The sequence below is a fragment of the Anarrhichthys ocellatus genome, unplaced genomic scaffold (genome assembly GCF_004355925.1).
Source record: "Anarrhichthys ocellatus isolate YVR2014 unplaced genomic scaffold, GSC_Weel_1.0 scaffold3, whole genome shotgun sequence".
NCBI lineage: Eukaryota > Metazoa > Chordata > Actinopteri > Perciformes > Anarhichadidae > Anarrhichthys > Anarrhichthys ocellatus.
The window spans coordinates 13,207,506-13,225,762 of NW_022280033.1; the positions used below are offsets into that span (position 1 = coordinate 13,207,506).

General features: G+C 43.8%; 1 protein-coding gene across 2 annotated transcripts in view; it reads right to left on the reverse strand.

Moving 5' to 3' along the window:
• Positions 1-18,257, reverse strand: part of mcu (mitochondrial calcium uniporter) — a 52,884-nt gene that overhangs the window by 26,432 nt on the left and 8,195 nt on the right. Inside the window, exon 2 of one of the 2 annotated variants that reach the window (XM_031872706.1) lies at positions 2,556-2,666. In XM_031872706.1, the coding sequence (XP_031728566.1) occupies positions 2,556-2,666 (111 nt within the window). Of the gene's footprint in view, positions 1-2,555; positions 2,670-18,257 lie in introns of both variants that reach the window. The other variant, XM_031872696.1, reaches the window with a different exon arrangement.

An 18,257-nucleotide genomic window follows, 5' to 3' on the forward strand; every position in this document is an offset into this window, starting at 1 on the left:
CATTTCCTCTGTTCTCATTCACCGACCTTCCCCCCAGTGACTCGCCGAGCGGCCTGCTGCAGTAAAACGTAAACACAGTCCGAGGAAAACTCATTTTTCATTGTACAACCACCCCCACCCTGTGCAAACCCGTGCCTGCCTTCTCCATTTCATACAGCCCAATGACACATAAAAACACATACACCAACACAGACAAAGCACACTGAACATACACTCGCCTCCCAGGAACGTAACCACACATACATACAACATCAGTGCGAGCACAGAAAGAAAAAGGAGATGAGCTAATGCACTGCGATCCATAGCCAAAGGACTGCAAGCACTCAAGGAACAAAGATCCTGTTCCCATCATAAAATTTTCATCCCGTGCGAGCTTGTTGGTGGGCCGAGAGCATTAAATGGTGAAAAAATATACACGCTTAACCTTGAGCTGATCTTTTTAACATAATGCGTCTGCTTTATTGGGTTCTAGCCGGACTCACAGGAATACCAAGCACAAAGAGTTGTGCTCTGAACAAGCAGAGACGGAGAATCACCGAGACGTCGTCCTGCCAGATCTTATGACTGGTCGCTGTTCTATTGTAAGGTCGCTGATATGACACCTTGTGCTGAGAACAGTCGTTGTACTAATCCTCAAGTAATACCATGTAGGAGCCACGTTAATTCACAAGTAACCATAAACAGAAACTCTGACGTGCATGTGCACGCTCACTTTAAAAACAAGCTTCACTTAGTGGCTGTTGTGAGGCTCTCAATCCTATCACATGATCATCTTCAGCAGGTTTCACAGTCATGAAATCGTAGATGTTTGAATTTCCATCTTTTTCTGAGCATTTCATGTTCATGTTGGCATAAAACTCAAGTTTCAACGATCATTCTTGACCTTCGAAAAAGTTGTTAAAAACTGACCTTCAACGTACATTTAAAAAGATCCTTGAAACTCAACGGCAACATGGATGACAGATCCTTCAAGTGCTCGGAAAAAAGTGAAAATTGGATCTGCAAATAAGTGAATATGAATATTTTTATCTACCACTTTGTGCCACACAAGCCTTCAAACTACATTGACACGAGCTATGTTGAAAACAGCACATTGGAGTACTCTTTCAACAATTTGTTGCAAATCCGTTTCTGCAACACAACACTGCAGAGAGGCAAATCAAACGCCTTCTGCATCGCACCGTCATGTGATCCAAAAACAGATGGCAAGAGTCAAACTAATTTATAAATGAGGAAGAAATAAATTTAGCATTGCTGTCACGCTACTGGGCTCAGAAAGAGACCAGCGCACAATAACACAAACGCATCCATTATTTTGTCAGACAACAAATTTCTATTTGAAAGCGTCACGCGTACCAGGCAGGGGCAGGTGTATTAAACATCTGCACATACTTCTGTGACTCTAATTTGACTGAGCTGATTTAGGAAAAACTTCCTCATGCTGCACTAATCATTAGTAATATGTTTTTGCATGCACCCACAAATATTAATTTTCTGCGTCTCACACACACACACACACACACACACACAGCAGCGCTGTGGTTAAATGACCTGGTGGTTTGCTTTCGCACCGAAGCCACACGTCACCGAAACAGCTCGTTCTCAAGTGGTACATGCCACGTTTCATTTGCAAAACTTGCTGGTGTTTATAATCCAAATACGTATTTGCCAGAGTGTTGATTTGCAGGCCGTATTAAGGTGTGATGGGAAGCCAGCTTTATATGGCGGCACACGCTGCTTCGTGTCAACACTGAATCAGGGTAACGACACCCCAGTGGAGAGGCTGCTTTGAACAGTGGGATTTTTGAATACATTTGAATAGATTTCTTCTGGTAACGGCTTTATTAAAAGGCTGCCAATCCCGCGACCTCACCAACCTTCAAAGGATTCTCTCCGAAATAGGCCTCGCATGCTAATCACTGGTAAACGGAAATAGAAACAACAACAGATTAGTTCTAGTCAAAACAGGGACACGTGGTGGAGGATTAATCAGATATAGATGACGGGTTTTTTTAGTCGTTGATATCGATCCAAAAACCCGTCTAAACTGAGGCTGCCGACAGAATATATTTTGTGCTGAATGTGGGGTTTAGCACACAGTTTCGGTCTTTCAGCACTTAAAAAGATCACAGGGGAATAAACCCATCTGTTGCTACTGAAACGTTTTGCGTAGCTGGCAGCTTCTTAATTAAGCCGGAATGACGCAGGTTACACTAACTGCCAATACCCAATAGGCCGATATTGATCAGATATTTAAAACAATCGGAAATGATGACACAGCAATATTTTGACTTTACGAGTGACTTTAAAAACTGCACTACAGTGATGAAGGCGTCCGATAGTGCCGACGATGCAGGACCTCGCTGGCTGTCAATATATTAAAAAGCCTCGGATTGATGTGTTGTCCACCTCACTGAGCCACACACATACACCCAAACTAGCTCTAATCAATATGTATTTGCTCTCGAGGATGTACGGTACAATAATCAATAATGTCCAAAAAATAAAATGACAATTTTTACAATACACTTATACATGCATGCAGACACACTAACCTGTGGAGACAGGGCAGCGGGAGGCTGGGTGAAGAGTGTGGAGTGGGCTGCAGGCCGGAGGCTATGTGCTCTCCTGACAGTCTGACGGGTGAAAGGAGCAGACAGTACCTCCTGCTGAAGAAAAGACACAACCAGTTAATATAAAACAATTTGGGGAACATCATGGTTAGCGCCAAGTGGAAACAAGGTGTTTGGGAGAGTCACAATAAAACTAGTAAACGGCAAACCTCGTGCTATTTTTATAACAGCCGCCATCAGGGCCTACAGTACGTCACAATGAGCTAAAAAGAGGCTTAAAATAATGAGGCGTGAAAGTGGTAGTGTTATTTTCTATTCCCGACACAGGCCAGGGCAATTTCCTTTTTTCGCAGCAATTCCAACACACCGTGTGGTCGGAGCTGTGCGTGCGAAACAGTCGATCTATCATGTCAAGCTTCTCGTGTACGCTGGGAGAGGCGGCCTCTGCCGCTGTGACCGTCAATCAGAGATGAAAGAGCCGACCAGCCTGCAGCTGCGCCTCAGTCCACATCTAAAGCAGGATACGCAGGGAGGTATTTATTCACCATCCATCAGGTAGGCTGATTGCAAGGTGACCGGTGTCATATGAGAGGAAAAGCACAAAATACAGTTGCTTCGATGTTTCTGGATATGAGCATGTGTGAGGTTGTTTTGGTAGAAAGTGAGATTTGAAACTGTGTGTGTGTGTGTGTGTGTGTGTGTGTGTGTGTAACAGAGGGTCACGGTAGACTAGAATGACTGAAATACTTTCACCTTCAAGTTAGTGAATACAGTATGTTCCCATAGCCTCCCAGCTCTCACTGAAGAAAGATAAGATAGAGATAAAGTGAGATACTCTCCCGTTATAAAACACGGAGAGCACCTTGACTGCGCCCGCTGAACAACTAGTGCAACCCATAAACCACTCATATTAGACGCATGTATTTGGGTTTGTTTAGCCTCTTGGGGGGGGGGGGTCTGACCACAGACGCTTTTAGAAATACAAGCCGCTCAGTACCTTAACACTCCACAGACCTGCTCCCGGCTTTCTACGGTGAGCAATAGCAACCAGAAAGGTCAGACATGATTACATTTTCAAAATCATCCACCGTCACCAGTGCAGTTAAGAGGCAACGCTGTCAGAGATGAAACAGTTAGTTACCGGATTTACTCAGATCCGTGAAAATGCGTGGAAGACAGCAGGCGCCACCAGAAAACATGCAAATATTGATTTATTCTCACCTACATTAAAATAACATGTTTACAAGTTTTTCTGATCACATTTTTCTCAAAAAGTTGACATTTTCTCAATCGTGTTTTGCGTAAAATTGTGATTAAATGTATAATAGAAAGGATCAGTTTCACATATCTCATTTGCTTTCTTGCTGAGAGTTAAATGCGAGGATAGATCACTCTTATGTCTGTGCGCTGTAACATGAAGCGACAGCCAGCAGCCAGTTAGCTTAGCTTAGCACAAAGGCTGAGAACATAGGGAAACAGCTAGCCTGTCTGTCCACAAGCCAAAAAAAGCTCACCAATAAACCTGATAGTGTCATTCATCTTCTCACCTTAATCTTCGCAAGAAAGCGAATAAAGCTTATTTCCTAAAATGTCAAATTATTCCTTTAAATTAGGTGAATACACTTAATAGATTGCTTCATAAATTGTTTATAATACAAGCTATCCTTCCATCAGTCCATTCCCTTTCTCAGGGCTGCAGGAGGCTGAAGTCTTTCCCATCATGCATTGGCTTAAATAGGCGTTGTACACCCAGGACAGGCTGCTGGACTAACACACTGGATTCCAGCTGTGAAGTACACAGCTAACCATTAAGCCAGCATGCTGACAGTAAATGTAAGTTATACATGAATTAATCAACAGTAATCACTGGTGGCACGAGGAGCCTTGGTTTAGCAGTAATTGTCTAATTACATATTTGCGGTGTGTCCTTTCCGCAAGCAGAGCTCCAATCTAGATAAATGGATGTGTGCTTAATACCTCCTCGTTGTACATGTTATAACACACACAATTACCTTTCTTTTAACGACTTTCAGCCTTGGTTAATTATGATTGAAACGAAAGGACAACAATATAATGGCCATTTAATTTTTTTGCCAGTAGTAACAGTTATGAATGTATCTTTACACAAGGAACACTTGGCCAATTAGCTCTGTAGTTTCTCTCACATTAATAGGCTTTTCTCAGCATACAGGCCTGTGAAGGATCAGCACCGGTCAACCTCGGACATGAGCTTCCCTGCAGAGGTGCTGTGATAACTAGCATTAACGACGGGGGTTTTTTTTTCCTCCAGCTCCGCACACAAGCAGAAGTAACTCTTGAACTGTTGAGGACAGTTAATGAGACGCACTTTCCACTGTTCGTGAGTGTGTTTAACATGGCCTTTTCAACACAATCTGGAGCTTTTACACATAGAGTGTAGAGCGTCTTCAGCATTAGATAAGCAGTGGACCTTGTGTCTAAGATAGCACGATGCAGCAGGGTCACTGCCTCCTCCTTATCTTTGCCAAGTCAGACATACAGCATCCACTCCTAGGAGTGGCCTGTATTTAAGACTCGAGGGACTATAAAAAGTGTCCATGAACTGCCAAGAGATTCTCCTCCGGTCTGCTACTGTGGAGGAGGAACTAGCATTGTTGACGCTGTGATGTGGGATATTTACTGATGCTAGGTCTCTGCCAAACAACCAAACTGACTCATTTTCATTCTGGCAGCAAATTCAAGCTGCGGCAGTACGGTTACAAATAATATGGCTGTATGTGTCAATAAGCTCCCATTTAAAAAACACTGCAGGTTTTACTTATTGTGCAATAACTGTGGGTGAGCAAAATAAACACCAAATACAATAGAATTATGTCGTACATCAAATCCTGTTTTTTTGCTGGATCACATATATATAAAATCCATAGTCAAATAGAATTCAGTAATACGTTTAAGATTTCTTTTGTGAAATTTCACAATAGTTCAATATTATTAATGCGAGAACACAAAAATAACGACATCTCCACAGACTGGTATAAACACAGAACAAACCTGTGCTGCTGGTTCTGGGCAATTAGGTCCCTTTTGTCTGAGCGGGAGAGGCGAGCAGATCCTACTCTCATCCATTCTCTCAATGCTTCAGACGCACTAATGTGCAACTGGACTGAAATGTGTGTAACAATATAAAACGTTACAAAACACAACAAAGATTTCAAAGTCAACGCTCGGGGTTAAACAGTAGGCTTTACAAGCAATGATTCACAAGCTTTAATGTTACTCAAGATGTGACACCGTGTGCTCCAGCTTACATACAGGAGTTGTTTCTCCTCTGCACCACCAGCAAGGGAAGCCCCCGTCTATTTCTGTTGATTAGATTGCCACAGAGGAATACAACTGCTCTCTCTAGATACCAACCACAACACACAGTGTAGAATCCTACAGAATGTATGCAACACTCAAGACACCCCACCCAATTATCCTGATACAAGAGGCACCAGCTGACAACACCTTCTCTTTGTGGATAGACACAATAGGCAACAAACAGGTGAGCAGACAGGCCGATATGTTCTGCTTGCAAAAGTGGCAACTCAAATGTAACAAGCAGGAAAACATCCCACATGGTGGACAGGGTGAGATATGTTCAGTTCTTTATAGGTCACAGAAGGGCTGGGCAATAAAACTGGTAAATAGATAAAATAGGCAATAACAAATAATGGATTTTAAGCTTGATTTTTACAGCGTTAACGGCATGAAGAGCTATGTTTTGTTAATCAGTGTTAACGGCTACACACGACAGAGGACTGTAAAGCTATAGTGTAGGATGAAGGCCTCTCATCAGTCCCTGCAGGTCAATACCCTGATGATCACAGTGAACAGCCATCGTCAGTTTCACTTCATTCAAATCAGTGAAAAACATCTCCGCAAAGGTTCACAGACCTGGAACCAGGTTAGCATGTCAACAAAGACACGTCTTGAGAAGAAATGTCTTGAAATAAAATGTTAATTTTGTTATTGAAAGATGACAATTTTGTTGTTGAAAGATGACAATTTTTCAATGGGAAATTCTGTCTTTATCAATTACAAAAAGTAAGAAATGAACAGATATATTGTTACTTGATGATTTGGAAACATCTTATTTATGATTATGGATTAAAGTCAAACTGTCTGACCAGTCTGACTCTGACAACAATTTGAATTCTTTTTTGGAGTAACACTACTCTTAAATTATTATTATTATTATCATGAGGACATTCTCAGTCGTATTTTCCAACAGTAGCGCAAGAGAAGAGCTTGTTGAAGACTGCTAAGGAAAATGTATGTTTCATAAACAAGTCACTGAGTGGCATTTTGTTTTTACTTTGAGATGAAATGGCATGCATCAATCAGCCACATCACGTGTGTGACAGTCTGAGAACGGGCTTCCTACTCCTCGTCACGGTGAGGAAATTAGCGACCACTGCCCCCATATTGATGTACTGATTGACTTATGGCACAGTGTGTTATGATCTCGCTGCTGCTCGGAGACCGATCTCCACGGATCACAGACTCGTCAAACCTAAACCTAAGGTCTTCTCAGGTAACTCCGATTACACCAACTCTTTTCATCCGTCACGCTTCACATGTTGTGAGTCTGATGGGTTTGACACCCGAGTGCCGCCTGATCTACAGCAACACATACTGGAGTGTTGACATGAGCTCGGAGTCAGGGCCAGACTCCAGTATTTTGTCACCTCTGCACATTCCCCTCCCCTGCACTGACATGATCCCCCCCACCCAGCAGCTATAATCACTGGAAAGGACTCATCAGCAAGCAGCCAGAACTCTTGGATGTCTCCTGATGCAACAGCTCAGATTGGCTAATGGTTCATCCTAGACGTCACAGATGCTATGTTAAGTGGGCCTCCGTGCAGTCGAATAGGCCTGTGGGTGTGCTCTGTAAAAGGATGCGTCAGTCCAGAGAGCAAATTAGCATTAACAACTTCATTTGGAATATAATCTTTAAAAAAAATGTATTAAAATGAATTAATTAATTCCAACACTTTAATCCAGATGGGGAAATTTGTATAAAAACAATTATCCACTATTTTTAACTTTCCTCGTCACCTTACACCTAAACCTGACACTTGAGCTGAACGGCCCAAAAAACTGCTTCTGAGGCGAAATAATAAACACTGGATCCTCGGCAGGGCTTCAAACCTCTCAGTTATAGAAATATTATGACAAAAGGGTCAAGCAGGTGTCTCAATATGGTGTGAACACGGTTCACACCATATTGGCTGACCTCAATATTGCCCGTTGTGTTCACACGCATGTTTGTTCAAATAAGACTGTCACCAACATTTCAGAATAAACATCAGGGTTTTCTTCACCGTTATAAGACTTGGGCATTGCGCAAGACACTGCTTGCTGGCTTGTGTGGCTTCATTTCATTTATGTTTTCTTTTTATTTAGAATTTAGACAATTCCATGCGTCTGTTTATTCTTAAGAAAAAGGCTCTACATGCATTATTATGCTATTATATTATCAATATATCAGGGGCATTAAATGGTCTTGAAATCGTTTATCGCAATTATCTAACAAAACATGGGAATGCTATTTATTCTATGTTAAGTGGGTTAACAAGAACAGCAGAAGGTGAATAGAATAGAAAAGAGATGCATGACGGCTATTTTTACCTACACCATATCCTCTTGCCCTTAAATATACAGAGCTATTTAATATTGCATGTATAGTACATGTACAGTATGACATGTATCTTATGTTTTCTCTGTGAAGTGCTGTAGTCAGCAGGCTCTGCAAAGCTGCAACTTTTCAATGACTCTGCACCAAAATAGCCAAAATGTATTTAAGTGATTCACATTCTGATCTGGCTATCTCTGCCCATTCCCTTATCTTTCTTTCTCAGTTTCTCTTCCTGCCTTGCTCATTGGCCCTCACTGCATCTCCCTCACTGGAAGGAGAAAGGCAGTCAACCCCCAGGGAGATGGGGGAGAGAGAAGGAGGGGGTAAGGGATGGAGAAAGTGGGGAGGCTGCGAGCAATCACTGGCCACCGAGAGCAGAGATGGAGAGAGTGAGATAGGAGAGGGGAAGAGGAGACTTAAATGAAATTTCCAACACATTAAGCACACCCTGTTACCCAGTGCATGCACACGCAGGGTGAAGAGGGGTGGAGGGGGGGGGCTGCCGAGTGACCGCTATCCACTGAAAGTGTTTTACAGCTAAGGAGAACTGATCCATTTACAGGGATTCCCCAGATGTTCCCTGATGACAGGCAGACATGTAAAGACAGTAGCTCAAGGATAGATAGCAATAACCTGTCCAGGTAAGCCAAGGGGATGGGAAGGACTCAAACTAACAACATCCTAAACACACGCAGACTCCCAGTGAACCCGACAGTTAACCTCTTTCCTCAAGGACATTTGCAGGCATTTGTGTGTATGCCTGCGGATGTACAAGTGAGTTGTGTGAGCTTTGCTGCCAGGCTGGACAAAGAAATTTCCGGAGCCACGCTGCAGGGTTCCTGCAAAGCGATATAAACCAGACAGAAGGGGGAGAGGGCGGCACAGTCAGTGACCGCCTTCGCCATTTATCACTGGAGAGACGTGACGCAACCACGTCCTACCCACGCCCTACCATGTATTCACGGATACACACACACACACGTACGCAAACCGGGTCATTGAGGCAGGCGGGGTGTGCGGAGAGTGAGGTTGACAGCTCGGCGGCTCCTGCTGCAGCAGAGATGAATGGGCGGGCTGAAAACTGCCTTCATTCATAATGGAATACGGAAACAAAGCAGCTTCATCCCAAGGTGTCTCAGGGACTCTGAGAGGAGGAGAACAGACAAAGAAAGGAAAGCAGGGGGAGCCTAGGACACAACAAGAGAGCTGTGCAGCCAGCACACAGGCGGACACATGCTAGAAAGAAGTCATACACCAACCATAAACAATATTTCTCTGATTCATTGCCCCAGGTGTTACCTATATGAAGCTGAGAAGGGCGGAGAGAGCCACACTATTACATTGCAGGTATTGCTGGGCCAGAATGGCTTGGAAATGTCAGAATAAACATCGCTCATTTGATCCCACTTTTAAAGACCCTGCTCCCGAGAGCATTTAAAGGGAGGTGCTAAGGTCCAGCAAACAAGAAAGAACGGAATATGAAGACAAAAAGGATTTAAAGTAAGCACAGTACGCTTTAATGTAAATACAGATGGACAGGGCGGGGAAACAAAACAGGTTGTACAGAATGGGCTCTTTTGCTTTATGTCATATAAAAGACACGTCCTGGCAAGCTGTGAAGATAAAGCTGATGATCAGCGGTACTGAGAGTAGAAGCGTAGGCGTGAGGGGGAGGAAGCACAGGCACATGAGAGAGAGACGGAGTGAGCGAGCATCAGAGAGAGGACAGGAGGGACTGTGCATGAAAAAATACCGGCTGTGTGTGTGTGTGTGTGTGTGTAAGCGTGAGAGGGTGTGTGTATGTCTGCAGGTCTCTCTCTGTGTGTGTGTGTAAGCATGAGAGGGTGTGTGTATGTCTGCAGGTCTCTCTGTGTGTGTGTGTGTGTGTGTGTGTGTGTGTAGTCATTACAAAGCAAGCACTCCTTCTTAGCATCAGTGAAAGCCACAAATAGCAAGAACCACCTACTTACCCAATGCTATATAAATAAATAGCCGTGATAAATTGTCATATTGGAACAGAAAATGGTACATTTTATCTTCAGTCAATACCAACATTCTGTGTTTAAACAAGTATGTACAAAGACTCCGACACAGCCAACTGTTGTATACATTAGGCAAAAACATGGCATACACTCAGTATTGCCCGGTTCCCAAACTAAGTGGCCTTAATTCTACATTGCCAGCAGAAAAGCAATGAGTCCTGTAGTCACACATTATGGGTCTCACAATAGGAAGGTTTTTGCTTACAAGAGTCAGCCGCTGCATGAGCACAAAGGACAACCGCACCTTGTCTGCTCAGTCCAACTCAGGCTGTGCAACCATCAGCACATCTCCAGTAACTTCTTTTGGCCTCCTGATGAATGAGTCTGGAGACTGGCTTCCTAAAACTGCAGCTCAGTACTGTAACTGTAGTCCAGTGGTTCTCAACCATTGTCTCTAGCTCGATCGCCAGCTGATGTTGTTGTTCTTTCTTTACACTGTGATCTGTAGGTTTTAGCTTCTAACTTTATCTTCTTCTTCTGAACCCGTTTTCACTGTTGAGGCAGTTTGACATTCTGGATATATCCTTCAAACGCATATTGTAGACCTTCATGTCTGCTTCTCTATGAAATCGTATTATCGTTTCTTAAACATATTAGATCATATTTCTTCAGGGAGTGCAGTTAGTGACAGTGTGTGCTCCATGGTAGCTCTGACAGCTCGACGGAGTAGCAGCGAAGAGTCAATTCCATTCCCCCGGCAGGGAAGTGAAAAGGTCAGTCAACAAGATAGAGTGAGAGACAGAGAGTGAGAGACAGAGACAGAGAGAGATGCAAATCGGCGTAAATAAAGCAGTTTTTTTATTTGCCTCCACCTGCTGTGTTTGAGTGATTATTGTCAATACTGTGATAAATAAATGTAAATAAATAATGCATAGATTGTTGATGCGTTCCGTGACTTTTTCTCTACCACCGAACCGTTGGAAATCCCCCGTCAGAAACCCATGTGTACACTTTGACTCTCACAAATACATACTATAAAATCTATTCTGAGGCGAATATCATCACTAATGCAAAAACCAATCCCCAGTGTTGGAACTGAGGATAGGGTTAGCCGTTTCCCATAAGGACAGGTTTATATGTTCGTAAGAAGACGCATGTAAGATGTGTATATAGGAGGCAGCAGGTAGTCAGTAGTCAGAAAGCAGGCAGTGATTTTGCCCATCTACAGTATATCAACAGCAACACATCATGTGAGAGTGTTTTTGACGACCCCGGCCCTTTTCTGCCAATCTGTCCGCCATGTTTTTTCAGGGGGTCGTTAAGCCCCGACTGCTACTGCTGTCTCGTAATTGATGGGGCCTAAGAGCCGGGTCATAACAACACATAGACAGATCAATTTTAATACAACTGTAGAATGTTTATCAGCCGGTTAAGAATTGCATTTACATTTCAAAGATTCAGCGCGCTTGTAGGAGTCGAGGGCTACAGGATAACCCACCACTTCTTCCACCCACAACACTTGACTGAAGGGCTTGTCCTTTCACCTGCAGTGTGTCCTTCTTAAACCGGCTCATAATATTGCACACTTGATTTGTGGGCATTGTGAGGTTGTATATCATTTCCACTGCACATATCAGGAAGTAATTGGGCTGACCTGCAGTGTCATGGCCCTGCTTATGAGCTGCTGTATGTTAGATTTCATTAATGCAAATGGAACGCGCTGTGCTGCTCCTTCACATCAAACATTTCCCATCAGCAAGGCACCTATAGTGAAGCATCACTGAGGGCTTCGACCAATCGCTATAGCCTTTGATGACTTTTTTTTTTTTTTTCTGCAGTTTCATCCAAGTAAACCTTCCTGTCAAACGCTTAACTGCCATGCTTACATCACAGGTGCTGATCACGGTTCATCATAATCGTACCAAAGTTTTGACACATGACCTTCCCATCTTGCTCTGTTTTTCATTACAGCAGTGGTCTCGTATAGCTTTTGCTCCACCAGAATCTAAGGGAGCACAGTAGCCATTAATCTGATCAATGAATTCCAGTCTGTTTGCATGAGGCTATGTGAAAGAACAGACTGCTCCTACTCTGACACTCCCTCAGACATCCGAAATGTATTTTGGCGTGGAGGAAGATGTCAGTTGAACGCAGGGTTCGGAGAGTTATGGGGGGGAAGGACAATAGAGCGACAGACAGACTGCAGAAACGAGACCGTATGCATTTTTCCCCTCTGGGTTTTTGTGACAATTGCAAAATAAGCGAACTCTCTTCAATTCATATTTGACAAAATAACGATTTATATTCAATTTTGCATGAGAGGAAGTATAACTTTGAAGGAAAGCCTCAAAGACAATTCATTAATTCAAGACTTGAATGAACAGTGCCTGTGCACCGCAGCGTTACATTTATTCCAAAGAGGCGACTGAACAGGGGGAGGTGAAGAGTGCAGGACGGTAACCCTATAGCCGAGTTGTGAGGAAGGCTTTCTACTGAGTGCAGGTCTGCACAGGGAACTGTACCGTATCCTGCCAGAAGAGATGATGTCAAGAAAGACATTTTTGCATAAGAAGCAGAGAACAGGTGACAATGAGATGAACAACCTTCAATTCTCTGTTGGAAAAAAAAAGGAGATTTTCAGTGTGCAAAGTGTTACCTAGGCAACAGCAGCACCAGGACTTTTGAAAGGCTCCAGAAACCTGTACGTTTACTTATCTTCTCACCTTAAAATCAAACTCCACCTGCACTTTGTTGCCTTGGTTTCTGGCAAGGAGAATTTCTCACGTCTCCCTAACATCGGTGTAAAATATCTGGATTTACAAGACAGCTTAATACATTGCAACCTTAGAAACGTTGCCTCAGGCAGCAAACAAAAGAAAGCCTCGTCATTGTGTTGCTATTACCTGTCGAAAAAGGAGATACTCTTAACCTACTCTACAACTCCCCCCTCTCACCTCTCACACCCCTGCTTTCCCCCCCCCCAACATCGCCTTCCTTCTCATCCAGTTCATGTCCAGGTTAGGCTTTCCCCAGGGTTCCCCTCAGGACCTGGGTTGATAAAGGCTCTGGCAGTGCGAGTTGAAAGCTCAGCTGGAGGTACTTCACTGATCTGCTCTGCTGCTGAGCTCAGCCCCTTCTGCCTCCTCGCTGCTCAACTATTTTCCCTGGGAAAACAACAACCAGGCTGATACCTGCTAACTGTCTGGCTGAATGACAAGCATTTGCTTTCTATGCGGCGGGTGTATGGAGGAATAAGTCGGACGGTAACCTTTCTCTGACAAGCAGATAATTGTCTTCTGTCTGCGAATAACAGAGAAGTTATTGGGCTCTGGTGCAGATGAGCAAGACACCACAGAAGAGACACAAATAACTGGGTCAGAGAGAAGTGTATCAGCTCTTCATTTGCACAGATTCATCCAAAGCCAATGGAACGGCAAAACCAGCCCCGCCCAGATCAATACCCCGGAGACCACATTAGCAGAACAGGGTAACAACTGAAGTGAAAACATTCAAATAATTAAATATAGCTGCCACATGCTGGCCATGTGGCCACTTTCACATACTTTAAGAGCAACCTAATGGAGCACATTTATAGTGAGGCACGTGACTCATACAGGCTGCCAGTCGGTCATGAGATTCCAGTGAAATACAAAAGTCTCAGATGCTCCTACTCTCAGAGAATCAATCTGCGTTTGTGAGTCTGGCTGTCTGTGCATGTGGGTGGTATTAAGCGAGACCGAATGATGTAAACTTCACAAACAATGGTTTGCAGCAGCCTATTTCATGTCGTTTCCCAAGCAAACCGGGGAAGCTGCTGCTGCAGTATTTGGAGTCGACTCAGACATCTGCAACCAGAAGAGAGGAACAAACTTGTTGTAATTTGGCTTTCCCATACTGCTGTGGCAACACTGCCCCGACAATACGGAATGTAAATACATACTTTTTGCCAAACTCGCCCAGAATCCTCTGCTCCTCAGCGGCTCGGCTCTCTGATCACACAGCCCGCAGCCCACAGACGACCGTCTCCATGGAAATGCATTTTCCAACAAAGTCTCCTCTCCACCATCTCCTCCGTTCCTATTTATAGAACGTTGGGGCACTAGCTGGCTGGCAAAAGATGAGTAACCGTGTAGTAAGAATGGAAATGTCTAGCATCTCCACACTGCTCGTCTTTCTGCTCACAGCTTCGTTTCAAATCAAAGGCTTTGAACAGGCCTTCACACAAACAGCTGACAAACAATCCCCAGTCGCACATGAGAAAGCAGCTTTTATGTGTGTGAAGTAGTGAGGAGCTTGCGTGAGTTTCAAGCTGATGCAAGGCCCGCAGGTTATGCACACATATCCGATGCCAGACAGCAGTGTGAAGACAGCGGGGTCTCTGTGGCCCGTTGCTTTTTGACCTCCCCGTGTGGAATGAGGACGAGAGAACCACGGGCGTTTGAGGTCAACAGCTTCTTCCTCCATGTCAAGCAGGAAAAGGGTGTAAGGCAAGTGTGTGTACATGCAAAAGCACATGAAGGGAAATGAATAAATAAAGATCTGAGCTGGACTAGTACAGCTATAGCACACATGCAGTCTCAGCCTGTTAAGAGAGCAACAAAGAGGCCTCCATCTCAGTGCCTTTAAAGAAACAGTCACAGTCTGAAAACACTCAATAACGCAGATAGCGCTAATTAGCATGAGCCTATACGAGTGTCAGGCTTATTACTACCACACTGCAGTCGCACCGTAAAAGGAGGAGCTCCGGCAAACAGCATGGCGTTAACTCAATGACCGAGAAGAACAGTTATGGCTGTCGGCTTTCATTAACAAAAACAGTCACTCTCAATGACTGCTAACGAGACCACGGGTCACCATCACCATCATTTTAATCAAACATTACCATATCTGTAGTGCTGCCGCTGCTGTTATTGTTACTGGATATCTCCCTTTGATGGATGCCCTGATACCGCTGTGAGTCAAGAGTTAAATGCTCTTTTAATCCAAAAGAAGCATTTCAAAAATCGTCCATGTCAGGCTGTCACATCAACAAAAGATTACAGGAGCAGAGCTATTTACATAAGCAATTTACTTACTGCCCTGCTTCCCGGAGGTGAAATGAGCAGAGACAAGACGTTATCTCAAACACACACACATCTTCCCCTCGAAGTGCTTTCTGACTTTCAAATACAAGAAGGGAGAACACCGCTCTATAAGGCAAGGCAGTGTTTTAGAATAGCACGTGATGGACTGGTCATTGTGAAGTTGGGTGAAATGACAATATATTTCTGAGACAATATATTTAGGAAGTTAAAAAGATTTTTTTGTACATTTTATAATGGAGGTAGCAATTCCTTTACTGCAGTATCTCTGATTGCATTCGGTCAATGTGGTTCAACTCGACATGATCAGCAGCGAGTAAACTCATTGTACAGTCACGTTACAGCATTTAGAGTAGAAATAGAAACTGAATGCCGCTATGAATCATTTCTCTCATGACGTATAGCTGTTGTGTGACAAAAAAGCATCTGAGATTAAATCACTCAGTGTAGGTGAATGGAAAGTTGAGAATATACAGCAGCACATTCAGTCAACTGCAATACTACATCAATATATCGGACATATAACGCAGGCCTGGCAAAAAAATAAAGTATAGGATCTAATAGGATTATCTGGTCAATACCTCCAGTCCACAAAGAAATATAGAACACCATTAAAATGACAGAGGATCCAGAGTGCTGAGACAGCAAAAGGCAGCCTTATCCACCATCACCCCCACTATACCGCATATCTGACCCCTCCCCACCTCTCCCAGACAACCTCAGCTGAGCTCTCTGAAACAGGCATGCTTATTCCACGTGTGTCTCTGGGCCACTGATCCACTACTGATATAGTAGTTAATTAAAAGAGACAAGGCTCAAAGCTCAGACCCCTGATTCATTTAAAACTAGCAGTTAAGTAGTCAGAGGAGACCGGCCACCCATCAAGAGGAAAGCTATTAGTATCTTCGCCTTGCAGGAGCAGCAAAAAGCTGTACATGCACACCAAAAAGCACTCAGCTTGGGTCGCGATCGAGCTTGTTGTAGAGTGTTTGGCTCGTCTCCCTGGTCCAGCGAATCATTACAAATAACACAATGGGACTTGAGGGCTTACAGTCCATTGTTTGGCGGAGATGTGCATATTTGTTTGTTTTCTCCATGGTGAATCCCCTGTGTGCTTGTGTCTATGTTGGCACTGCTACAACTTGGGTAATTACAGCGCAAACAAACTTGGCGCCAGGCCGAACAGAGAGTCTTGCTTTCTGCGGCTCTTTGACTCCCAAGCATGTGCTCGGAGTCTGATCAATCTCACGTCCCTTCTGGTTGCGTAATGAGGTAATGTCACAAGCATCATTCAGAAAACACAGACGGCTCATTTCAGGCAGAGAGCATGGCTGGAAAGGCGATTTGGAAAATTGAAGAGGGACAATACAGGAACAGTTTTGTGAGTCAACAAAAAGGGGGACTCGAAGTGACATCAGAGCCGGTTTCTCTCCAGCAACTATGTTGGCTATAGGCGGCTGTTTCCTGCCACGACCTTTCAGACCACATGTCGTCTTTCAGCAGCTGCCAAGCAACCACTTATTTCTGTGTGCCTACTGCAATATACAGTTATTTCACATTTCAAAGACCCCTCCACCTGTTCTTTTGTTATGAGCGTGCTGAATTCTCATGATCGAGGGCATGTCAACCCATAGTCAAAGCACCACCTACAGCCATTTTAATGCCTGGATATTGGTCAGTCTCAATTCATAGAACTGTGGTTATATACACAACTTTAGTTTTATCGTCTAGCCATGACAGCTTGGCCGTCATTCACACGACCGCCCAACCAACAATTGATGGAGGGGGTGAGCGTTGCCTCGTAGGTGCATGATGAACCAGGGAACATCATCAATAGTTCAGAATTACTGGATTTGTTTTTGTAATGAACACTAGCCTGGGATCAGGATCATTTGATAGTGTTCAAACCTTATGCCTTGAATGTATTCCCTTCCTCATAAAACAATTGAAAAGTAGCTAGCAGGCTACTTTTCCCGAGCTTCACTGGTGCAATACTACATTACTTGGCATGTTTTTGCCACCAGCGTGAAAATAGCATAAAACTATAGCAAAGATGTTTAGCATGTGTGTCCTCAAGTGTGTGCACAAATTAATCCCACCCAATTAATCATTGGGGGTTAAAAGATCCAGAGTGACTTTAAACCACATTTCTAGAAATTGTGGAGAAGGTAGTACAAGATTATGCTACTATAACTTTTTTTAGTCATTGTACATCTTTGGAATTTGCTTTGATCGAGAGAATGTGTGATTTCCACTAAAAATTTTTTTTTACCCTTTGTTTTACCCTTTAAGGGGACATGAGACAAAGCTGCTTGCTTCATTGATTTGCTCTTGGCACAAAGCGGGGAGTATATATATGCATTTTTACACAAACCCTAATATGACGGCTGTAACGAATGCCTGCCAACCACCAAAGATAGCAAAGTGAGCCGATGCTAAAAAGAAACAACAAACGGCAGCCGGCTTGGCAACAGGCCTCACTAAGCCGCCGTGGAGAGAGATTTCCTCTCAAGTCAACACACACGTCTCCCGCTAGCCACAGTGACCTCAACACAAGGATGATGTCACAGCCCTCCACACATCCTGTTTAACCATGACCAGCAGAGCCCTCATCTCCCTGGTAAACTTACACCAGTATGTCTCACAAAGTAGATGAAGTCTGAAACGCATGCAGATTTCCCTCCAGCAGAGCAGCCTCATCCGTCCACAGAGATCCACTAGCTTTATCAGAGGAGACATTGGCCCGTACTCTCTAATCAGCGGGCCTAAAAAGGTGTCACGCCCTCCTTCCATTAACCCAATACGTCGATCCAGCAGGAACAAAAGGACTACTTATGAGCTTGTTTATATTTGTATGTGTGTGTGTGTGTGTGTGTCTGAAAGCGACCTGTTTAGTTGTTTGTGCACTATATTTGGCTTTCAAGGTTCCTCTGTTATTTTGGTTAAACGTTAACCTAAT